Source organism: Cryptomeria japonica, chromosome 10 (genome assembly GCF_030272615.1).
Source record: "Cryptomeria japonica chromosome 10, Sugi_1.0, whole genome shotgun sequence".
NCBI classification, from domain to species: domain Eukaryota; kingdom Viridiplantae; phylum Streptophyta; class Pinopsida; order Cupressales; family Cupressaceae; genus Cryptomeria; species Cryptomeria japonica.
In genome coordinates, this window is record NC_081414.1 from 718,676,404 (window position 1) to 718,702,749 (window position 26,346).

Consider the following 26,346-nt stretch of genomic DNA (forward strand, 5'->3'; position numbering starts at 1 on the left):
TAATTATTCCAATTTGTACCTTGTAATCTAGTACCAGACACCTGTCGAAATATTGAATGGATATAGAATAGGGCACACACGGCAGAAAAATGGTACTTGTACTCCTTTCTAATAACATTGGCCACCTCCGAAATGGCAGCTTTAACGTACAATATTCGGTGGAGTTTTCTTCCTCCATTTCTCGCCTGCGTGTGCCCCCAGCGTCCATTTAAGGAACCCTAAAACTGAAGTTCTGCATAACAATTGCTGTTTATGTTGTATTTGGCAATAGCCTTGACCTGTTTTCTTTAGAGCAACAAAATGGGTAGAGGAAAGATTGAGATTAAAAAAATCGAAAATCCATCAAATAGGCAGGTTACCTTCTCCAAGAGGAGAGTTGGTCTTCTCAAGAAAGCTCAAGAGCTTTCCATTTTATGTTCTGTTGATGTTGGGCTTGTTATATTCTCCAGCAATGGAAAGCTGTACACATACCCTGAATCTTCTGAGTAATATATTTAACTATCATAAACATTTGTGTGCATATATCCATCTAACTATAATCTCTAATTTATTTTGTGTTTTTTTCATTATGTTGCTTTTGCATTCAATTTAATGTTGTAAATATTGTTAATTAAGTTTAGATTTAAACAATTTTATAATTTTAACAGTCTAGAACGAATTATAGAGAGATACCATTTCGTGGAAGGGAGATTTCAAGGAGACCCAGTAAGAATAAATCTAAGTTTCAGTTCGTTTTCTACATCTTAATAGCTTTTTCATTTCTTTCCTTAATAGTTCATGCAAAAACAAAATATGAAAAGAGCATTGTGTAGCCAAGATTGACGCAGTTGTATTTTTACATGATGGGGCAAATATGCAGAATGCTTCCTTCCTTTTTAAAAGTTTAAAAGCTGAGAATCAAAGGCTTCGTGCTGCTATGGGGTATTTATTATTTTCTATTTAATGTAATCGTTTCACAAGCACCTAGTATACTGTAATAGATCTAAAATATTTATGTATTAACAGGCATTTCATGGGGGAGAATCTCACCCAACTTCCACTGAAGGATCTGGAAAATCTTGAAGATGGACTCAATAATTCAATAGCTAGGGTTAGATCAAGGAAAGTGAGTACTGCTAAAACTCTTGGCTCCTATTAGCTGGATGCATTTTTAGTGAAATAAAAGCTTTTCCTATGTGGGTCAAATAATTTTAGTAAAATTAGCTAACGCATTTCCTGATTCTTTTCTCTGGTTGTTCATATAAAAGCATGAAATTACGAATCAACTTATTCAACGAGAGGAGCACAGTCTAAGGAAGGTAAGATTTTAGTCTAATATTTTGAAAGCTGCCCTAAATTTGAGTGGGTTAAAAGTTAACTATAGTTTCTCTAATTCTTTTTGGTGATGTGAATATTTCAGATTCAAGAAGTTGAAAGAAAGGTAAGATTTTAAATGGATCTGTAGATTATGAACTATTTTTCTGTACGAATTGTTACAGTCTAACATCATTTCTCTTGACCATTCTATAGAGTGAATTTCTCCGAGAAAGACTGGCCCACCTGCAAAAAATGGTCGGTATAATACATATTCAACTTTTTCTGATCATTTCAAATGTATTAGCGTCTAAAAAATCCTTATTAATATTCAACCTTGGGTGCTTTTAGGTATATGATTGTCATGAAGGGCCGGCATTGGATTATCTACAGGATAAGGCATTTGGGCAAGATGAGCAAAATCAGTTTAATTTCCTACCTCAAACTCCTGTTCTTCGTGCGCAGCCAAGTGAAATAAATTTGACAGAACCAGATCAGTATCTAAAGCCTGAACTATGTTTGGGGTAAATATAATGTTATAAATACTATGATTCATGTTGTCTCTTACAAAAATATTTCACAATTTACAAAACTGACAGTTCATGATCTGCTTTGCATTTGATGACAGATTTGGCAGCTTCGAGAAAAGCAGTTGATGTCTATGTTTTTTTATCAAAATCAGACAACTGTTGAATGAGCTTGGAACATTTTTGAGGGGCCGTCTCTTCCATATCTGAAACATAAAAATGTGGGCTTATCTATTGTTTTTGGCATAGTCATCACTAATATCATATGATGATTTTGTAAAACCTCTACATATCATTTAACTATAAAATACTTCCATCTTAAAACTAATGTAGTAGTTTGTATTCAAGATATTGATTTCTGCTGTAATTTTCAGTTAATTATTATGGAATCATTGACATGATGTTTTTAAATTTTTTACTATGTTCTTATTAGGTTTTCTTTGGTATCAAAATCAGACAACTGTTGAATGGGTTTGGAACTATCATTCTGACATTTTTGTGGGGCCGTTTCTTCCATATCTCAAACGTAAAAAATGTGGGCTTGTCTATTGTTTTTGGCAGAGTCATCACTAATATCATATAATGATTTTGTAAAACCTTTACGTATCATTTAACTATAGAATACTTCCATCTTAAACTAATGTTGTAGTTTGTATTCAAGATATTGATTTCTGCTGTAATTTTCAATTAATTATAGAAATGAAAAACTTATATTCAAGATTTTTATTATGTTCTTATTACGTTTTTTTTGTAAATATAGAAATGAAAAACTTATATTCAAGAATAATATTGAGATGGGTGATTTGTGGTTTAATATTGAAGAGTGTAAAAGAATAATATAAAATGTGATATATTTTAAAATTATTTGTGTAGAAATGAAAATGCTAATAGAGTTCTCATAACAATTGTTTATAAGGAACAATTTTTGTTGATGTTTTTTCAAATACAGTATAATGTTAACTGGATTTGGTTTTTGAGAATATGATGGATAAATATATTTGAGATAGACCAGCATTCCTTTGATTGACCTCTAGGTTGCTGATTGAACCATTTGCTCTAGAGGGAAATAGGTTCTTGTGAACAATTATTAATTAAACATGGATCAACTTAATTGACTACAAAATGTGTAACACATATTTAAAAATTATCATAATTAATTTTTTTTCTAACATGTGTTCATTAACATTTGTTATAGACTTAAATCATCAATATTTTCTTAGTTAACCATTGAAATTATAAGTTTGTTCATGCTTTTAATTATTTTTAAAACAAAAATTTAATTTATAGCACTATTATTCATAACAATACTTAATCACTTTGTTAGTAGGATGATTAAGAAGCACAATATTTGTATTAAATATAAAAAGTTATTTGAATAATTAAAAAATAATAGAAATAAATAGACAACCAATTAACATCAACTATGATAGTAGCTAGATTTAAGATTGTATTGAAAAATAATGTCAAATTCAATAAGATAAAATACCACCACTCACTATTGACTGCCCACTCTCATCCTTCCTTTTGTCTCATATCTTACCATCACTATAGTTTTACATCCTTCACCATTTCCTTTCTTCTCATTTCTTTCTCGGCTTCCTTCACAAATTATTATCTTCCCTCCCTTTCTTGTTACTTCACATGATTTTTCTTTCCCTCTCCCCTCTCTTTATCATTGATTCATAGTTTAGTCATATATAGATTCCATCTCAATGATGTTAGGGCATCATGTGCTCATTTTTATCCCATGCAATGTTATAATTTTGAACAACAACAATTCCCATTTTACAAATAATTTTTTTTTTCATTAGATTTGTTTGTAGTCACTTCAATCCATTGCTAGTCATCCACAAACCTACTAGTCATAATAATGAACAACCAAGACCCAAGCTACTCTAATAATTAATGAAAATATTTGAATTGCTCAAATTGAATATTTAAGTAACATATTTTAGGGAGGAATTAAATATTTTAGTGGGAGAGATGTGTAAGTCATCTAGCTTTGGCATTGAAAGGAGGAAAAATGGTTTTCTATTAATATTATTGCTATTATATATTGAGTTTAGAACAAGAAGAAAGAGAGGTTTTTATAAAAGAGATCAATAGGTCTCATGGCTATGTGCAAGGACTTTAATATGATTGAAATTTCCAATGATAATTGAAAACTCTGACCATGTGCTCGACAATTGGAAAAAGGAAGGTTTTTTTCTACACAGGATGTAATAACTCACTTTACTTAACCCAACAAAATTTGACCACTTTTTTTTTTGTTTACTTTAATCATTTGTGTTTGATTCAATCGTATACTCTGGGCATCCATCCATTAGGATTAGGCATTCATCCATCCAGGATGAGCATCTAACCATACGGGTTAGGCATTTGTCCATATGGAGGAGGAGGTTTTATCTATCCAATACGGGATAGGTATCTACCCATACGGGGTAGGCATCTATCCAATTGGGATAGGGGGTGCTCTGGCCAGAGACTTAGATTCATTGGGACCATTCGGGTCCTGAGTCACTCACTAAGTACTACACTCCTCTAATAGGAGTGCACTGAGGTCGCCGTCCTTAGGAGAAATCAAATAACATAATACAAGCTTGAATTCCACCTCAAAATTTGGCTTAAAGCCTTGGGAAGTCAAACGAATCCATATGGGATTCCTTCCAAGTATGCATTGAATTAATTTTTCCTTTTATTATACTTATATTTCAAATTAGGATTCTTCTCAATCCTTCTTCTTACAAAAACCTAGACCCCATTCACGAACGCCTGAGTACTAGGGACAACTCCGTCCCTAGACTGCCTACATACCCGTTTCGGCACGGGACCAAGGCGTAAAGTATGTAGTTCTATTTTCTAATCTATGGTTTGATGTAAACTGGTTAGTGGGTACGCAACCCTTTCTAGGGTCAATGTCCCAGATAGTTTCTCTGCAATTGCTACCCACGGTGGTAGCACTTAAGCAAAGGCTCAAGATGGCCTAAAACAACTAGAACCTAATACCTATCATAAGCGTCACCCTTGACCCAATTGTCAATCGCCAACAACTCTTCAAGATCAAATCAATTTCATAAAAGCATTTCACTCAATCAAACCTAAAGGGGGTTTACTATGGTTTAACTCAGTGGATGTAAAATCATTTAACGATTATCTTATTAGATTATCAATCCAAGGGTGATTACCCGCCCCTTGGATTTTAACTTCCATGTGTCCCTTATTACTCCCCAATGATTTATAGGGACGATGCCATAGACGTCGTTGATGCAGCTTTATTAGGCATTAAGTGCAGTAGTTCAACATGATGGCATTACCCATAAGCGTGACCCAGAGGTACCGTAAATACCGAACGCTACTAGGTTTTCATTTTCTGACTTCCTTTATTTAGTTTCCTAACTAAGAAGCTATGAAAAACATCATTCTTGAAACAATTATGAAATGAATGTACATAATTAGGCATTGAAAAGTTTAATTAATTGAAATAACTACTTCTATGGCATTCATGTACCACTTGATAAAAATACCATCCTTCTACAACTAAACTATTTAATATTGAAATATAATTGCATGATAATGACCATTATGAACTCACATATAAAAATGTGTAACTTGCGTGAAGATGATGAAAATGTAACTCGCTCATCAATAAATGCAAGTAATGTATAAGTAATTCGCATGAAGCAAGGATAGTGTAAGTTACATGCAAGGCTAAGCAATGTTTTATTTCTACCATGAGAATAATCTCTTATAGAGTGACTAGTTCAAAAATAGCAAATAGTTTAGACATTTGACAATTTTGGTTCAAATCATGGATTAATTGTTTTTGATGAATCTAAAATGCCAACTAAGTGACCCAATGAATCTTAAATGGATTGAAAGATTCTAATTATAAAATTTGATATAATTTAATTTACAATTATAAATTTACTAAAGGTAAATTAATTGTAATTTTACTAAACATAATTTATTTATGAGTTTACCTAAGTTTAATTTTATTAAACCAAGATTTAAATTAAAAAGAAATTTACAAAATCCATCTGCCAAGAAAAGAATTTATGTAGTGGCATTTTAAAGCCAAGTGGGAGTGGGGGCCACAGGTCCCATCACCACTGCGGACCTGCGGGTGCAGGCCCGCAGTGATGAGGGGACCGCCATGGTCCCCTCCACTCCCTTGTGGCCACTGCCATAACAGTGACCGTAGGGTAGTGGAGGGTACCACTCCTGGTGGTAGTAATAACTTCGCCCCCTGCGTTGGCCCGTTAATCCATGCAACAACAAAAAAAGACAAAATTTATTCTTCGGACTTCTTCATACTATTTTACATACATTTTTGTATAAATTTTAATAAAATATATATATATATGTGTGTGTGTGTGTGTGTGTGTGTGTGTGTGTGTGTGTGTACAAAAAGAATGTTTTTATAAAAATGAGAATAAGAATTTAATCACAAGGATGAAATAAAATAGAGAAATTTGTTTTCAGCAATATATAGATAACTAAATTATCACAGAGATAGGTAAATGCTTAAATTTTGATTTCACAATGATCATATCCAACAATTTTGCCCTTATGTTGAGATAATCAAAACTTTCTTTGAGAGATTTTCAGGAAATTAATATTCACACAGAGAGAGATTTATGGAATAAATAAATAACAGAACAATAATGAGAAGAATTCATGTTTGATATACTATTTCTCATAGCGAGATTTCTCAATACAAGTGATTTTATGCATAGAGAGATAAATTATCTATAGAGATAAAAGAATTTGAGTTTTTTCCAAAAAAAAGAGATAGAGATGTTGAAAAACATGATTTATTTATTTTTATTTCCAGATTCGAGATTTTCTCTAGATTTCAAAAAAAATAGAAAAGTAGAATCTGATATCTTTGTTTTAAATAGATTAAATCAATAGATTAACAAATAAAAGAGAAATCTGCATTTGTAATTTAAAAAGAAATGAAACTTTTATCAATGCATTTCTTAAATGAAAAAAATTAGATTTCCTTTCTAATTAATCTATCTAACAAATAAAAAAAATGGTTTCTTTCAGAAAGCTATATTCAGCTAAAGAATCTAAGAGGAGATATTTCCCTTGAAAATATAGAAAAATTTACATAAGGAATTAACAAATGCAAAGAGGGAACTTGGAGAAGCCTTTTGATGTTGAATCATCTCCAAATCTTCGAGCCTCGCCTTCCTTGATCCTTCCTTGCGAGCTTGGAAAAATTTCCTTCAAAACAACCTTAACTATTCTCCAAATGAAAATATGACTACTAAAAACAAACTATTTGAGAAAACTTTCTTCAAAGAATAACCAACTCTCTCTTTTGAAAACTTGCATACAATATATAGGAAAAATCCCTTAATTCCACTATCTAGAGAAATTAATTAAGAATGAGATTCTTTTTCCAATATTGGACCCATGCAAAATTGATTAATATCCTAGTGGGGGAGTTACATGCAAGGGAATTAAAGAATGAAGATTCCTCTAGAAGCTTCTAATTTCTCCTACAACATGTGCCATAATTGGGAATGGGAAAAAGAATAAATAAATAATGCCTATTTAAATTATATTCTCCAAGTGTGTATGTGGGTCCATTATTTATTCTTTTATAATATTTATTCAACCATATTCAATAGTTGAACCACACAAAAAGATATAATAGAAATTGTATGAAATCAAAAGTGATAAAGGAGGGTTGTGGCATCCTCCCCCCCTTAATTTGTACATCTTTCCGGTGCACTTATTGAGTGTGTCCAAAAGAGTCTATAGTTCATGATTAGTTTAAAACAAAAAAGGAAACAACTATTGCATTTCCCTAGTATCTTCCCACGTGGCATTCTTTTCATCATACTGATTCCATTGTACTTTGCATTGATCAACCTCTCTGTTGCACAATTGGCACTGATGCCTCTCCAAGATTCTGAATGGCTCTATCATTATTCCTCCCATTTCCTAGACCTGTAAAGCATCCCAATTCAAAATATGTTTCTCATTTGGTACATACTTTTTAAGAAGAGATACATGGAAGACATCATGGATTCGGCTCAACTAGGGAGGTAAGGCCAACCAGTATGCAACTGGATTAATCCTTTCCAATATTTCAAAAGGTCCAACATAACAAGGTGCAAGCTTGGTCTTTTTCCCAAATCTTATGGAACTCTTGTGTGGCCTAACCCTTAGGAAGACTTTCTCTCCCACGTCAAATTCCCTTGGTGTCCTATTCTTGTCTGCATAACTTTTCTGCCTGTATGAGGCTTCCTTCAATCTTTGCCTAATTTCCTTATTTTTCCTTTCCATTTCCTTCAACATATCTGGTCCAACAATTACTCTATCTTCAAGACTATCCCAACTCAAAGGTGTTCGACATGGCCTACCATACAATGCTTTGAAAGGTGCCATTCCCAAAGATGTTTGATATGTATTATTGTAAGCAAACTCTACCACAGGTCAGAAATCTTCCCATTTCTTCTGTTGGTCCATGCAGTACATGCGAAGTAGGTCTTCCAAAATCTGATTTGTCCTCTCCGTTTGACCGTCGGTTTTAGGATGTTGTGCAGTGCTAAAATTTAGTTGAGTTCCCAGAGCTGATTGAAGAGTTGTCCAAAACCTTGAAGTGAATCTAGCATCTCTATCTGATATGATTATCTCTGGCATTCCATGCAACCTAAATATTTCCTTAACAAAGCACCTTGCTAAGGTAGGTGCATCATCCGTCAGATTTCCTGGTATAAAGTGTGCCACCTTAGTGAGTTTGTCAATTACCACCATTATTGTATCATGCCTAGAAGGTTACATGGGCAACCCTTGCACAAAATCCATGCTAATGACTTGCCACTTGTGTTGAGGTACATCATGTAATTGTAATAATCCAGCTAGATGTCTATGCTCTACCTTTACTCTTTGACACTCCAAACATTTAGCCACATACTTGACTATGTCATTCTTCATCCCTTGCCAGAAGTATAACTTCTTTAGATCTGCATAAAGTTTGTTAACCCCTAGGTGCCCTGAGTAAGGGGCATTATGAGCCTCCTACAAGACTACTTCCCTTAAGTCTCCCGAATTAGGGATATAGATTCTATTATTGTATTTGAGCAACCCATCTTCATCTAATGTATACCCTTCGACCTTAGGATCAGTTGGATCATATTCTAAAGTCAATTTGACTCGGTCATACCATGGGTGATGTCCTTGCTCATCCATTACTTGCCTTTTGAAAGAAGTTTTGAATGTTGCTATAGTCATCAAGTGTCTCCTCCTACTTAAAGCATCTGCCACCCTATTTTCCTTCCCCTTAATATATTCAATTTCAAAATCATATTCACTTAGAAACTCTAACCACCTTCTTTGTCTAGCATTTAAGTGGGGTTAGGTAAAGATGTACTTTAGTCCTTGGTTATCTGACTTTAACTCAAAGGGCTTCCCTAGTAAGAAGTGTCTCCATTTCTATAGGGCATGCACAATCGCTGCTAACTCTAAGTTGTGGGGTGCATAATTAACTTCATGAGTCTTCAGCTTCCTGGATTTGTAAGCTACTACCCCTTCATCTTGGACAAGTACTCCTAAACCTTCAATAGAAGTGTCAGTTACGATTGTGAAGTGCTCGTTCAAATCTGGTACTTTTAGAATGGGTGTTGAAGTTAGTTTCCCCTCAAAATTTGGAATGCCTTATCACTTTGTTCTTTCCACAAACCTTTTACCCTTCCTCTGTAATGAGGTGATGGGGTTTGCTATCTTAGAGAATCTTTCCACAAACCTCCTATAGTACCTTGTTAGCCCCATAAATCTTCTTACCTCTGAAACATTTTTAGGGATCAACCATTCTACTATTGCATTTATCTTATCTGGATCAACTGCTATTCCTTCCTTTGATATTATATGCCCAAGGTAGTGAATATTTTCCTCGAAGAAGGCACATTTTGATAGTTTCCCATATAACTTATGTTCCCTCAACCTTTGCAAAACAATTTGTAGGTGTACTAAATGTTCCTCCTCATTCCTAGAGTAAATCAAGATGTCATCTAGAAATACCAAAACAAATTTGTCCAAGTAGTCATGGAGTACACTATTCATTAGGTTCATAAATGCCGCTGGGGCATTGGTTACACCAAAAGGTACTACTGTGAATTCATAATGCCCATATCTAGTCTCGAAAGCTATCTTCAGAATGTCCTCCTCCTTAATTCTGAGTTGATGATATCCTGATCAAAGTTCTATCTTCGAGAAAACTATTGCTCCTTTCATTTTGTCAAAAAGATCCTCTATTTGAGGTAAGGGATACCTATTCTTTATTGTGACCTTGTTCAACATCCTATAGTCGATGCATAGTCTTAAGGTTCCATCCTTCTTCTTAATGAATAAGACTGGTGCTCCCCATGGTGACACACTTGGCCTTATTAATCCCTTAGCTAAGAGTTCCTCTAATTGCATTTTGAGATCTTGTAATTCAGTTGTGTTCATTTGGTAAGGTGCCCTTGATACTGGTTCAGCTCCTGGTAGTAAGTTGATAGAAAAGTCAAACTTCCTTTTAGGGGGTAAGCCAAGTAATTCATCTAGAAATACATCCTTGAATTCCCATAAGAAAGGAGCATTTTCAAAGGTTGGGGTATTTTCCTCTTTTCCTTCATCAATTTCAACCATATAGATTAGGCCTCCTCTTCTTCTTTCCTTCTTTAATTGCATGGCTGATATGGTTTCTATATTAATGGGGTTAAACTTTCCTTGGATTTTGACTCTTTTCCCCCCATCATCCAAACATTCAACAACTTTGTTATAGCAATCTAGATTAGCTTGGTGATCCATTAACCAACTCATTCCAATAATTACATCATATAACCCTAGGGGTGCCACATAGAGATATACCCTTGTTTCAAACTCAAGAAATTGTACCCTTGCCCTCGACAAACACTTAGTTACTTCCCTAGTTGCCTTATCCCAATATTGAGCCGTCCGTGATGACTCCATTTGATTAACTTTTAATGCATATTTGCTTACTAATTTAGGTGAGATGAAACATTCAGATGACCCAGTGTCAATTACAATTGACATTGGTTGTTCAAATAGTGTACCTATAGTTTCCACGGGAACATTCTAGAATCTTGCTCTTCAGTTCCTAACTGCTGCATGAATCTTTTGTTGGGGCCCTTGTTGTGGTTGATTGGCCCTAATCTGACCTTGCATCCTGGGACATTCTCTAGCAAAATGGTTTCTCCCACACATAAAACATCCACCTGGAGGACCCCTCCTGCCTTGATTCCTAGGGGGATCATTCCTTGTTTTATTGACCCTAGGTGGATAAGTTATCCTATTCTGTTGGTCATTCCTATTATAGTTGCCTCTATTATTATTGCCCCTATTATTATTATTAATATTTCCATTCTCTGATATTGATTAGGGGGTGGCCTTCTTTCAGAAGAATTATTCCTTTGACTTTTGTAGAAGTTAGTGTTCCCCTTGAATTCCTGCTTCCTTTTAAAAGAGTGCTTCCCATTATAGTTCTACCCTACTGGTGTTAGGGTTTGAATCTTCCTCTCTTGCCTTAGGGACTTTTCAAGTACTTCGTTCATGTTTTTGGGTCCATGCATGTCAACCTCTGCCCCTATTTTGGTATTTAGTCCCAAAATGAACTTCCTCACTTGGCCTTCTTCATCTTTCTGATACATAGGTACATACTTAAGCAATTTGGCGAACTTATCCCAATATTGTTGGACTGATAGGGGCCCTTGACGTAGATTATGGAACTCCGTCACCTTCTCATCAAAGAACAATTGAGGGAGCCACCTTTTACGAAAGTGGTGAATAAATTGATCCCATGTGATTGTATCCCTGTTATACCCATTTTGCTCCTTGGTGTTGGTCCACCAACTAGCTGCCTCCCTTGTGAGTTGATAGGAACCCCATAAGGCCTTGGTTGTTTTGCTAAAATCTCTTAGTTCAAAATACTTTTCCATTTCATTTACCCAATTCTTAGCTCCTTCACCAATTTGCCTCCCATCGAACTTAGGGGGGTGATTTTCTTTAAATCCTTAGAGAGTTCCAATATGTTATTTTCTTTTCTATTGCCCATCATATTCCCCTGATTGCTACCAGGGTTCCCATTTTCAGTTCCACTTTGATTTTCAATGTCATTCTGCCTTGCCCTAAGGTCCTGCATTGATTGTTCCAAGAAGTTGATTTTATCCCTTTGTTCGGTTAGCAGGTTGATTATAGCCTCGATCCCATCATCGTTATTCTCTGGGTTATGTTGATCCCCTTCATAGTCTTCCTCATGGTTTTCTTCATGGTTTTGTTCATGATTTTCCTCATGGTTAGCTTCCCTTTGTCTCCTAGTGGTAGCGCGTCTTCCATTTCCCCTTCCTCTTCCTCTTCCTCTTCCAATAGCCATTCTAGGGTTTTACCTGAAAATTAAATTGTGTAGTTAGTTCTTGATTTAAGATTTTATAATTTAATCTCTACCATTGCAAGACATTCCCTTAGTTGTGTAAATTGAAGTGAGCACAAGGCCTAGATTTGAACCTTTGCTCTGATACCACATGTAATAACCCACTTTACTTAACCCAACAAAATTTGACCACTTTTTTTTTGTTTACTTTAATCATTTGTGTTTGATTCAATCACATACTCTGGGCATCCATCCATTAGGATTAGGCATTCATCCATCCAGGATGAGCATCTAACCATATGGGTTAGGCATTTGTCCATACGGAGTAGGAGGTTTCATCTCTCCAAAATGGGATAGGCATCTACCCATACGCGGTAGGCATCTATCCAATTGGGATAGGGGGTGCTCTGGCCAGAGACTTGGACTCATAGGGACCATTCGGGTCCTGAGTCACTCACTAAGTACTACACTCCTCTAATAGGAGTGCACTGAGGTCGCCATCCTTAGGAGAAATCAAATAACATAATAAAAGCTTGAATTCCGCCTCAAAATTTGGCTTAAAGCCTCGGGAAGTCAAGCGAATCAATACGGGATTCCTTCCAAGTATGCATTGAATTACTTTTTCCTTTTATTATACTTATCTTTCAAATTAGGATTCTTCTCAATCCTTCTTACCAAAACCTAGACCCCATCCATGAAAGCCTGAGTACTAGGGACAACTCCATTCCTAGACTGCCTAAATACCCATTTCGACACGGGATCAAGGCGTAAAGTATGTAGTTCTATTTTCTAATCTATGGTTTGATGTAAATTGGATAGTGGGTATGCAACTCTTTCTAGGGTCAATGTCCCAGATAGTTTCTCTGCAGTTGCTACCCATGGTGGTAGCACTTAAGCAAAGGCTCAAGATGGCCTATTGCTTGTGGCCTAAAACAACTAGATCCTAATACCTATCACAAGCGTCACCCTTGACCCAATTGTCAATCGCCAACAACTCTTCAAGATCAAATCAATTTCATAAAATTATTTCACTCAATCAACCCTAAAGGGAGTTTACTATGGTTCAACTCAGCGGATGTAAAATCATTTAAGGATTATCTTATTAGATTATCGATCCAAGGGGGATTACCCGCTCCTTGTATTTTAACTTCCAAGTGTCCCTTATTACTCCCTGATGATTTATAGGGATGGTGCCACAGACGTTGTTGATGCATCTTTATTAGGCGTTAAGTGCAGTAGTTCAACATGACAACATTACCCGTAAGTGTGACCCAGAGGCACCGTAAATACCGAACACTGCTAGGTTTTCATTTTCTGACTTCCTTTATTTAGTTTCCTAACTAAGAAGCTATGAAAAATATCATGCTTGAAAAATTTATGAAATGAATGTACATAGTTAGGCATTGCAAAGTTTAATTAATTGAAATAACTACTTCTATGGCATTCATGTACCACTTGATAAAAATACCATCCCTCTACAACTAAACTATTTAATATTGAAATATAATTGCATGATAATGACCATTATGAACTCACATATAAAAACGTGTAACTTGCATGAAGATGATGAAAATGTAACTCGCTCATCAATAAATGCAATTAATGTATAAGTAATTCCCATGAAGCAAGGATAGTGTAAGTTACATGCAAGGTTAAGCAATGTTTGATTTCTACCATGAGAATAATCTCTTATAGAGTGACTGGTTCAAAAATAGCAATTAGTTTAGACATTTGACAATTTTGCTTCAAATCATGAATTAATTATTTTTGATGAATCTAAAATGCCAACTTAGTGACCCAATGAATCTTAAATGGATTGAAAGATTCTAATTATAAAATTTGATATAATTTAATTTACAATTATAAATTTACTAAAGGTAAATTAATTGTAATTTTACTAAAGATAATTTATTTATGAGTTTACCTAAGTTTAATTTTATTAAACTAAGATTTAAATTAAAAAGAAATTTACAAAATCCAATTGCCAAGAAATGAATTTATGTAGTGGCTTTTTAAAGCCAAGTGGGAGTGGGGGCCATGGGTCCCATCACCACTGCGGACCTGTGGGTGCAGGCCCGCAGTGATGAGGGGACTGCCTTGGTCTCCTCCACTCCCCTACGACCATTGTCGTAATAGTGACCGCAGGGTAGTGGAGGGTACCACTCTCGGCGGTAGTAATAACTCCGCCCCCTGCGTTGGCCCGTTAATCTATGCAACAATAAAAAAAGATGAAATTTATTCTTCGAACTTCTTCGTACTATTTTACATATTTTTTTGTATAAATTTTAATAATATATATATATATATATATATAATTAAATAAACTGGAATAAAAACCATATATATATATATGTCTGTGTGTGTGTGTGTGTACAAAAAGAATGTTATTATAAAAATAAGATTAAGAATTTAATCATAGGGATGAAATAAAATAGAGAAATTTGTTTTCAGCAATATACAGATAACTAAATTATCACAGAGATAGGTAAATGCTTAAATTTTGATTTCACAGTGATCATATCCAACAATTTTGCCCTTATGTTGAGATAATCAAAACTTTCTTTGAGATATTTTCAGGAAATTAATACTCACAGAGGGAGAGATTTATGGAATAAATAAATAATAGAACAATAATGAGAAGAATTCATGTTTGATATACTATTTCTCATAGCGAGATTTCTCAATACAAGTGATTTTATGCATAGAGAGAGAAATTATCTACAGAGATAAAATAATTTGAGTTTTTTCAAAAAAAAAAGATAGAGATGTTGAAAAACATGATTTATTTATTTTTATTTCCAGATTCGAGATTTTCTCTAGATTTCAAAAAAAACAGAAAAGTAGAATTTGATTTCTTTCTTTTAAATAGATTAAATAAATACATTAGCAAATAAAAGAGAAATCTGCATTTTTATTTTAAAAAGAAAAGAAACTTTTATCAATGCATTTCTTAAATGAAAAAAAATAGATTTCCTTTCTAATTAATCTATCTAACAAATAAAAAAAATGGTTTCCTTCAGAAAGCTATATTCAACTAAAGAATCTAAGAGGATATATTTCCCTTGAAAATATAGAAAAATTTACATAAGGAATTAACAAATGCAAAGAGGGAACCTGGAGAAGCCTTTTGATGTTGAATCCTCTCCAAATCTTTGAGCCTAGCCTTCCTTTAACCTTCCTTGCAAGCTTGGAAAATTTTTCTTCAAACCAACCTTAACTATTCTCCAAATTAAAATATGACTACTAAAATCAAACTATTTGAGAAAACTTTCTTCAAAGAATAACCAACTCTCTCTTTTGAAAACTTGCATACAATATATAGGAAAAATCCCTTAATTCTACTATCTAGAGAAATTAATTAAGAATGACATTTTTTTTCCAATATTGGACCCATACAAAATTGATTAATATCCTAGTGGGGGAGTTACATGCAAGGGAATTAAAGAATGAAGATTCCTCTAGAAGCTTCTAATTTCTCCTAAAACATATGCCATAATTGGGAATGGGAAAAAGAATAAATAAATAATGCCTATTTAAATTATATTCTCCAAGTGTGTATGTGGGTCCATTATTTATTCTTTTATAATATTTATTCAACCATATTCAATAGCTGAACCACACAAAAAGATATAATAGAAATTGTATCAAATCAAAAGTGATAAAGGAGGGTTACGACACAGGAAATAAGCTAGGTCATTTTGACCCTAACTCTATTTGTCACCCTAGATCAATCAACTTGGTACATGTGGAGCAACTTGTGAGTGAGGCCTATTAGATTTTTTTAATTACTTTATTGTACCTTGATTTTTACACAATCCTTCTTCACTTTTGTAAACTATTATTCCTTACCTATTGAACCATTGGTGGATGTTTTCATGCATGACCACTTTCCTTTAGATTTTGACATTGAATGACATATTACCACACCTAAATTTATGAAGATTCAATTATTCCTCATATCTTTTCTTAGTCACAAGGCCACATTCACTCATATCTAGCATTTGTGGAATCTTGAGGCATGTTCCTTTCATGAAATTGGATAGTTCAAGTGGTGGAATGATGCAATAACCCAAAATATTTGATTTATCTACATTTATAGGTGCTAAATAGTCTACTTCAACTATCACTAATATCAGGCTACTAACTAGGAGATCTACTTTAAGAAATCATCAAATTTGAAGATTAATTGTTTAATCTCATCACAAAGATTTAACTTGATAAACAATGATAGTAGAAGTAAATTATAGATGTATTTATTTCTTGTGGTGCCCAAATTAAAGCTAGATTGCATTAGCTCAAAATTGGTGACAATATAAGGACTTTTTATGCCTCGAGGGCTCACCAACCTCTCATTCTATCAAGAAAATTCATGAAGGTGATCATATCATTCATGAACAACTTTATATTCTATAAGACTTTATCTAACATATAGAGAATTATTTCATAAGTAAATAATAAATAGTCTTTAGATTTAAATAAATCAATATATTGTAGAATTTTTATGAGTAGAATTAGAGTATAGTTGATTCTATGTAATTGTGTTATTTATGTTTGCATATTTGATAAAAAATATTGTTTCTTTCAATCCCATTCCATGGGAGGAGGAAGAGACCACTTGCTCTAAAGAAGAGAGATGACATTGGTATTTATTAGCTTAGTTGTGTTATAATTTTCACACTGTTATATTCATACATGAATTATTTATTTGATTCTATTAAGAAGATTACTATGTGAGCTACAAGAGTATTGTTTCTTTGTTACATAAACTATTTATTCTTTTACTTTCTTTTTGGTTTGACTCTTTCACGAGAATTTAGTTCTAATTGTATAAAATAGGTTATACACATAATGGTCTTTTCTTTTTATAAAGATAAATGGGTTTTACATGGACCCAAAACCAAGAGTTTTAGATAAACTGACCATCAGCAAACCAAACAGAAACCAACCAAAAACAGGGGAACACCCCAGACCAAGCGCAAAAGCAAAAAGAAACAACAGGCAACAAAATAAAGCACATACAAACAATCAATTAAGAAAGTGCACCATATCCTTGTTCTTCTGGATGGTAACCTTGTTGATTTCCTCCAAGTCCTCCATAATGAACTTGGAGGTACTCTTATTGCTGCTCCTATTTTTGGTCCTGAAACTAGGGCCCGTAGTTTTATTGCCACCCATAGCAGAGTCTTCACTACCCAGATCTTTCTTTCTGTTACTGTCACTAGGATAATCACTGTCAATAGGATTGGCTCTGTACTCCACCACCATAGCATTGATCTTTCCTAGTCCCTCCATACTATTTCTCATCGCCTCCTTGCTTATGTCTACCATATTTTTAAGGTTATTCTTGATCTCCTCCATAGACTGCTCAACCTTCTCAATTCTTTTCTCATGATTACATTTTATAACCTTCACATCATGGGAAATCTTCTGGGTCATGATCATGAGCTTCTCTGTTTTGTTAGGCTCATGCGAATCAGTGAAGATATCAATTATCTCCTTAATCCCCTCTTTGAGGGTATCAATCTCCTTCGACATTCACTTCCAGCAGTTCTCCTGGCTTCTAGTCGCTTCCATCACTAGATTCATCAAAGTACTTTCCTTCTGTAAGCCACTATCCGCATCTTTAGGCAGAGTCCCCTGCTTCTCCTTGAGGACATAAAGAGCAATGCCCAATTTGATTTCATGGTCCAAGGTCTTGGGACCATAGTCTTTAGCAAACAACTTCTTCTTTTTGGAATAAGGCTTAGTTTGAGAAACCATCTTGCTGGTTGATTTATATTTACTTGCAGCCCATCTGGGGGGGTCTTGCTGCTATGGGTTCCAGGAGTGACCAACATCTCACCCTCTTCAACCGGCTTGTAATCAGGGTCAACAAGAGGTTTGGTGCTCCCACTATCCTCCATCTCCATATCCATATCAAAGACATCTTGAACATCAGTATTAGGGATTTGGCCTTTCTTAGAGAGAGAGGGCACAACTTCATGGGATTTGACATACTTCATAATGAGCATAATAAGCCCTTCATGGAGGACCGGGTTATTCGGATTCTTAGCATGTTTTTCTAGACTATTCTCCAAAGAAGAAACCAGATAGAATGGAATCGAAATAACTTTGCCATGCCTAAAGTGATTTAACATGGTAAAATGATAAGAAAAGATACTGGCATATCTACCATCAAGTGTAATGTACCTCATAATGAATTCGGCCATATCCGCCCAGGGAGCTATTAGGTCCTTTTTTGTTGTAGCTACCATCCGCCATTTTATTAACTCCTAAACACTCCTTATCTTTATAAAAAGAAAATTGCAATGTCTTCCTCCCCTATTTTTGTGTCTCTATAAACCCTTCTCCCATTCATAGCCAAACCCGTAACTATAGCCCCTAGGGTTTCATCCACCTGAAATTAAGCACCATAAGCCCTCAAAACCCCTTTTTTCCACCCATTGATAAAAATTTCCATGAGCAGAGGAGAAGGGCCATGAAGTCTTTCCAAGAAGGGAACCATCCCCCCATCTATAATTTCCTGCCACACCTCCTTATTTTATTTCCATTTATCAAAAGTGGGTTGTTCTTGCCTATTCTTGTCCCCACCCATAATGGTCCGAGTTGCCAAACAGAAGCAAGAAAAGTGCCACACAAGAAAAGTCTCCAAACAAAAGTAGGGTAGGGGCCACACAAGAAGACAGAAAATCTAGGCACAAGGGAAGTTTCTAAATCTTTGAACAGGGAAATCGAAAGAAAACCATTTCCCCAACAACTTAATCAAATCATGATTCTTCTTCATTAATTACCGCAAGTGGATAGTATCATCATATGCCAGGTCACACAATTTTTTTTGGAAAGAGTCCCGTTTGCTCCACCATTTTGCTGGTACGTACCCCACCACCATATTGCCCAATAAATCTGCCTCTCTTTATTTCCTTCCCGAAATACGTGAGAGATTTTGAATTCATCCAACTCTTTAATCATATCACAACAATCTTTGATCAAGTTGGCAATAGTTCGACTAGGATCTGTGTGCCCATTCAAACAGTTGATAATGTTAAGTGAGTCAGATTGCAGCCAGGCCTTTCTAAATCCTTCCTTTTTAGCCATGTGTATCCCTAAATGGGCAGCACTGACCTCCACAAAATGGTTGGACTGGGTGCCTAGAGGGAGTGCCACCACAGAAACTAGTAGACCCATATGAATCCTAGCCACTCCCCCACACCCAGCCAGCCCAAGATTCCCTTTAGCCGCCCCGTCCACATTGATTTTGATCCATCCCATAGGGGGGATGCCATATAACATTATGTCTGCACTGTTTAATTTTTTACATAGGAATGGAGATATTCTAGCCAATTTGCCACCATTTGATAGTATCCCACTCATCTTGGAGAGTAGGGAGGGTATGGTCGTTCCTTCTACTGGGGCAAGAGTGAAGAAAATTCTCTTTGATAGCATTTCTAATTCTTATAGCCAAAAAAAGCACAAGAGATTCCAAATCTGTAAAAACTCTATTGTTTCTTTCTTTCCAAATGCCCCAAGCAATATGATGAAGAGACATATTCCAGAGGACTCCCAAAGCCTGATTGTCAAAGGGGCACTTCCATTCAAACCATAGCCTTTGAACAGAATCAACGAAGACCCAATTCGTGTTCCAGATATCAAGGAAGAAACTCCATATATCCATGGCAAAAGAGCAGTGCAACAACAAATGACCAAAATTTTCTGTCGTTTCTTTGCATAGGAAGCATCTGTTAGTAATAGGAAGACCTCTTTTGCAAAGGTTGTCAATGGTAGAAATCTTACTCTGCATGAAAAGCCAAAAAAAGATGTTAATTTTTGGAGTTAAAAGCTTATTCCAGATACCAGCCTAGAAGGGGGAGGGAGAGAAACTTCTAGAGATGAACTTGTAGGCATCAACAACCTTGAATTTCCCTGAAGAGGAGAAATTCCAAAACACTTCATCCTCCACATGAGAGAAAGGGATATGAATACAGTTTAACTATGGCTGCAAAGGTATCAAAGCATCATCCACAAATTTGAGATCTAACCAGGCTCCATCTCTAATATAATCAGCCACCCAGGAGCCAATTTTTCTGAGACATAATTCTTTGAAAGGAGGAGCCCAAATAGAATCCGAAAAGGGGCCATCACCAATCCGCTAGTCCTCCCAAAATTTGATTTTAGTTCCTTTCCCTAGCACCCATCTACAACCATGCAAGATAATATTGGTGGAACCAAAGAAATTGCTCCATGAATTAGAGACTGAGTTGGGAAGATCATAAGATTCCAATGTGTTTTGGATACCCTGGATGTGGTATTTATGTTTGAAAATATCAATCCATTCATTATTCTCTTTAAGACATCTCCACAATTGCTTGTCCATCAAGGCTTTATTGAAATCTCTCAGATTTGTAATGTCTAGCCCCCCCATGGACTTGGGAAGGCAAACTTGTTTCCAAGCCACAAGATGCAACCTATTCTTAATTTTAGTCCTTGTCCACAATTTTTTTTTTCAATTCTTTCTAGTCTATCAGCAATTTTGATGGGAATTTTGAATAAACTCATAGCATACACTGTGAGGCTCTATAGCATAGCTTTGAGCAATTGGAGCTTACCAGTCTGGCTTAACAAAGCACCTTTCCACCCAGCTAGCTTATTCTGGAATCTATCAATAAGATTTGCCTAGAAGGAATCTGGGACCAGACCATGGCAGAGGGGAAGACCTAAATAAGAGTACACCCCATAATCATGGCAATCTTCATTTTCCCATGATCCGAGGTGTTAAAGAAAAAAATGGAACTTTTAGCCAGGCTAATTTTTTGTCTAGTACCTTGCTCATAAGTATCTAGAGGCTTTTTTAAATTCTTAGCTTCTTTAACCGAACTTTCCCCCATCAATAAAGTATCATCCATGAATTGTTGGTGAGATCAGGTAGAGGTCTGAGAAGAGGGTCGTAAGCCCAAAAGATTACCTTTTCTAACTTCCCTTTGGATAATTTTACTGAGAGCTTCCCTCATCAAAATGAAAAGGAAAGGAGATAAAGGATCCCCTTGTCTAATGCCCCTCGTTGCAGAGAAGAAACCAGAAGAAACACCATTGATCAAGACAAAAAATATGGGAGTGGACACACATTGATCAATAATCTGGATGAAGTTATCTCCAAATCCAAACGCCCTAAGGATTCTGAGAAGAAAACTCCAATTGAATCTATCAAAAGCTTTCAACAAATCCAATTTTAGAAAAAAACCAAGTTTTTTATTGATAGATATGGATTTAATGTTCTCATGCACCATAATTATTGAATCCAAAATCTGCCTCCTAGGAATAAACCGATTCTGGTGTTTTGAAATTAAAGTGGGGAGGTATTTCTTAAGCCTGAGCACTAGGATCTTGGTGAAAATTTTATAGATAGAATTGCATAGACTAATAGGTCTAAAATCTTGAAAAGAACATGCATCACATTTCTTGGGAGTGAGGACAAAGAAGGTGGCATTCAGCTCCTTCAGGAGAGAGCGGGACCCAAAAAAATCTTGTGCTGTGAAGACCACATCAGAGCCTAAGATCTGCCAAAAGTTTTGAAAGAAGAACAGAGGGAAACCATCAGGGCCAGGGACTTTGTTACCTTCAAAATGGAAGACCGCATTATAAACTTCATCATGAGTGGGGATTCTAGTTAGCTCCATGTTCATATTCTGAGAGACAATGTTGGGAACTTACTGCAAGATCTCATCTTGGGCCAAAGCATTAAGAGGGTCATCAACCGATAAGAGATTAGTGAAGTAACTGATGGCTTCCTAGAAAATCTCTTCATGCTTATCAATCCATCTCTGGCCAACTTGAATTTTACTGATTCTATTAGCATCCATGTGCTTGAGGGTCATCATATGAAAAAACTTAGTATTTTTGCCACCACTTTTAAGCCATAAGGCTCTAGATCTCTACTTCGAGAATTCCTCCTCTTTGGAAATAATATCATGCAATTTAGTTAAAATCTCAATTTCTTTGTTCAAGACATCATTATCAAACCTGAAATCTTGGATATGCTTCTGAACCTCCTCAAGATCCTGCTTGAGATTATCTTTAATTTTGAAAATATTACCAAAAGAGGACTTGTTCCAATGTTGAATATTGGACTTGACATTGGATAACTTCTTGGCAATACAAAACATGGCCATACACTGGATATCAATATTCCACCACTCCATAATTTAATCATGGATGTCAGGTGCCATCAGTCATATTTTCTCAAATCTACAGGGGTATGCCTTTCTTCCTGACAACACAATCATCGAAAGACAAATAGGGAAGTGATCAAATCCTAATCGGGTCAGGGTATTGAGTTTACAAGAAGCATTCTGTATCCAATCACGTGAGACAAGGCCCCTATCAAGCTTAACCTGTATGAGGTCCTCCCCACTGCATTTTGTATCCTAAAATAATGGTCTTTGTTAATATGTTGATACATATAAATTTAAATGAGTTCATTTTTAATCATCTATTGTTAATACATTTAATTCCATTATAATTTATTTTTAGAGTGTGCAATTTCAGTTTATAGTTATTCCAACCCTAGGATAGAAGAATCATTAGCATATTCCTTCAATCCTTTATTGTGTACATCCTTGGATACTACCTCCATAATAAAAAGAGAAAATTGTTTAGCTTTGAAAGGAGGAAAATAACTACCCTCATCAAACAATGCATGAAAAATAAATGTAATCTAAGCATGTAAGGATATTTAATCATGTAAGCTTATATAACAATAGAAATAGGAATATATTGTGTAATAATTTTATAAATATATTGAAAGATAAGAATGACAAACACATAGATTGGAGATTGGATTTGTGAGTAGTCGTGTTTATCACATTATGGGTAAAGGATGGTGGGGTAAATTTTAGTGGCCAAAAGTGTATGGATAAGTACAAGGACATGAAGCTATGATAAAGGGGGAACTCAATGTTCTTGAATATAAATATATTCCTATAAAGAAAGAATATGTTCTTTGAGGAAAATAAATGATTATTAATAGGAATATCAACTCCTTGTATATGAAAAATGGAAAAGGTCTTGATAGCCCAAATGCATAAGGTGGTTCATATGAATACAACAATGTAAGAATCAAGCATAGATTCTTGTATCATTGAATAAAAATTCTATGAGAAAGATAATGTAGTTAGGTGTAACGGTGTGTATAGCAGGAAATACTAATGCCTACTCAAGTAAAGGTATATAAATAGTAAATAAAATGTGAAGAGGGGACACATGATGTACCTAATGTAACTTGAGAGATATATCAATGCACACTATTCATAATCAATGTGTAACAAGAGAATAATATAATTTATTTTATAAAAATAGATAAGAATTAAAGTATATGAATAAGGTAATCATTAATAATATTAAAAATAAATTAGCACATGTGATATCAATATACTACCATGTGTATACATAAGCCCCATTAATTAGTATAGTCCTCCAAATTTATCTTAGTTAAAAAGTGTCATGTTAGTGTAATAAATAAATAATGTGAAAATTAGGCCCAAGTGCATATAAGTTGTGTGTTACTATAAATAACACATACCATTGATACACTTGATTTGTGTTTCTTAGATGTGCTTAATTTTAATATAGATATGTATGTGGATTTGAAATGTATCATGAGTAACAATATCATAAATTTAATTTATACTAATTAGTGAACTGTAATAATACAATCAGACCCTAATAAATGAGTCAATTAAAGGTCCAAAAGAAACTCCATAATCGCTATCACATGTGATGCAATAAAAATGATTACCTCACTAGGATCGTAACTGGTATTAATGTGAGTTTCTCTATTTTTATCATTCCTCTTCTAACCATTGAGTCACATCCTTATGTCAATAGTATATTTTCTAATATTTCCAAGTTTCTCCTTGTTCAACAAATTGTTGATAACCTTATTCATTCTTTCAAAGTGTAGTGGCTTTATATATAATCATTTTAATAATATTTTATTCAAGATTAAAAAAATTGTTTAAAGGATGGCTTAGAAAGACTTAAAAATGATGAAATGATGCATCATTCTAAGGATTAGACATAGACATAATTACACCATTAGATTACCTAAGATGTTTATAGCAAAATTGAAGAATTCATGAATAAAGATGGAATATCATAAGCCTTAGGATCAACATAATATTCATCCATATCCCACATGGTGTAACATTTAATAAGATTTTATTTTCTCCATGGAAATTACTAGAGTATCGTTCTAAAGGCTCTTTTATGTGATGCAATTGGTAGATGTGTCCTTTGATTTATATTTTTTGTATGGTTGAGGTACTATTTATGTATGATATTAAAAACTTCATTTATATCAACATTTTACACATTAATTCAAAGTAGAAAACGTCACTTTCATAGTGTATGCGACCACGGATTCTTCAAAAGGATATTATATTTAAGATTTTTGTACATTGCATGGGATAATGTATCTAACTTATATAGATAATATTGGATTGGAAGAATTATGGTACCCAGATAAGATCTAGGAACATTCTCAAAACCTCTAATGGTGAGATATAATGATTTTTTATTTCATATTTATACTTCTAATTGTTCTAAACAATATTTAGTGTATATGATATAATGATCTTATTAACTATAGTTTCTCTAATTCTTTTTGGTGATGTGAATATTTCAGATTCAAGAAGTTCAAAGAAAGGTAAGATTTTTAATTGATCTGTACATTATGAACTATTTTTCTATACGAATTGTTACAGTCTAACATCATTTCTCCTGACCATTCTATAGAATGAAGTTCTCCGAGAAAGACTGTCCCATCTGCAAAAAATGGTAGGTATAATAAATATTCAACTTTTTCTGATCATTTCAAATGTATTAGCTTAATAATATTCAACCTTGGGTGCTTTTAGGTATATAATTGTCATGAAGGGCCGGCATTGGATTATCTGCAGGATAAGGCATTTGGGCAAGATGAGCAAAATCAGTTTAATTTCCTACCCCAAACTCCTGTTCTTCGTCTGCAGCAAAGTGAAATAAATTTGACAGAACCAGATCAGTATCTAGAGCCTGAACTACGTTTGGGGTAAATATAATGTTATAAATACTATAATTCATGCTGTCTCTTACAAAAATATTTCACAATTTACAAAACTGACAGTTCATGATCTGCTTTGCTTTTGATAACAGATTTGGCAGCTTCGATAAAAGCAGTTGATGTCTTTGTTTTTGTATCAAAATCAGACAACTGTTGAATGAGTTTGGAACTATCATTCGGACATTTTTGTTTGGAACTATCTCAAACATAGATATGTGTGCTTACCTACTGTTTTTGGCGAAGTCATCACTAATATCATAGGATGATTTTGTAAAACCTTTACATATCATTTAAATAATAGAAATATATAGACAACCAATTAACATCAACTATGATAGTAGCTAGATTTAATATTGCATTGAAAAATAATGTCAAATTCAATAAGATAAAATATTACAACTCACTATTGACTGCCCACTCTCATCCTTCCTTTTGTCTCATATCTTACCATCACTATAGTTTTACATCCTTCACCATTTCATTTCTTGTTATTTCTTTCTTGGCTTCCTTCACAAATTATTATCTTCCCTCCCTTTCTTGTTAATTCACATGATTTTTCTTTCCCTCTCCCCTCTCTTTATCATTGATTCATAGTTTAGTCATATATGGCTTCCATCTCAATGATGTTAGGGTATCATGTGCTCAGTTTTAGCCCATGCAATGTTATAATTTTGAACAACAAAAATTCCCATTTTACAAATAAAAAACTTTTCATTAGATTTTTTGTAGTCACTTCAATCCACTGCTAGTCATCCATCAACCTATCAATCATATTAATGAACAAGCAACACAAGACAAAAAGGATTGAGAATGACCACTTTTCTTTAGAGTTTGACATTGAATGGAATATTACCACTCCCAAATTTATGAAGATTCAATTCTTCCTCATATCTTTTCTTAGTCACAAGGTCACATTCACTCATATCTAGCATCTGTGGAATCTTGAGACATGTTCCTTTCATGAAATTGGATAGCTCAAGTGGTGGAATAATGAAATAACCCAAACTCTTTGATTTCTATACATTTATAGGTGCTAAATAGCCTAC

At 34.5% G+C, this 26,346-nt stretch overlaps 1 protein-coding gene across 2 annotated transcripts; it reads left to right on the top strand.

Annotated features, from left to right (window-relative positions):
• Positions 1-201: 201 nt before the first annotated feature.
• On the top strand, positions 202-25,445 carry LOC131046272 (truncated transcription factor CAULIFLOWER A). Of its 2 annotated transcripts, XM_057979965.2 has the most exons (9): positions 202-485; positions 648-705; positions 860-921; positions 1,006-1,105; positions 1,248-1,298; positions 1,400-1,420; positions 1,510-1,551; positions 1,645-1,817; positions 1,922-2,236. In XM_057979965.2, the coding sequence occupies exons 1-9, from the start codon at positions 301-303 to the stop codon at positions 1,947-1,949; spliced, it is 720 nt and encodes a 239-aa protein (XP_057835948.2). In that variant the 5' UTR covers positions 202-300; the 3' UTR covers positions 1,950-2,236. The 2 variants fall into 2 exon arrangements, with proteins under 2 accessions (XP_057835948.2, XP_059069251.1); XM_059213268.1 differs by lacking the exons at positions 1,645-1,817; positions 1,922-2,236 and adding an exon at positions 25,116-25,445.
• Positions 25,446-26,346: the final 901 nt, after the last annotated feature.

Excerpts from the sequence above, each read along its gene's own strand:
- LOC131046272 (XM_057979965.2), top strand. The coding sequence starts at position 301 with ATGGGTAGAGGAAAGATTGAGATTAAAAAAATCGAAAATCCATCAAAT. Across the intron at positions 706-859 it reads GGAGATTTCAAGGAGACCCA|AATGCTTCCTTCCTTTTTAA; the intron begins GTAAGAATAAAT and ends GCAAATATGCAG. Across the intron at positions 1,106-1,247 it reads CTAGGGTTAGATCAAGGAAA|CATGAAATTACGAATCAACT; the intron begins GTGAGTACTGCT and ends TTCATATAAAAG.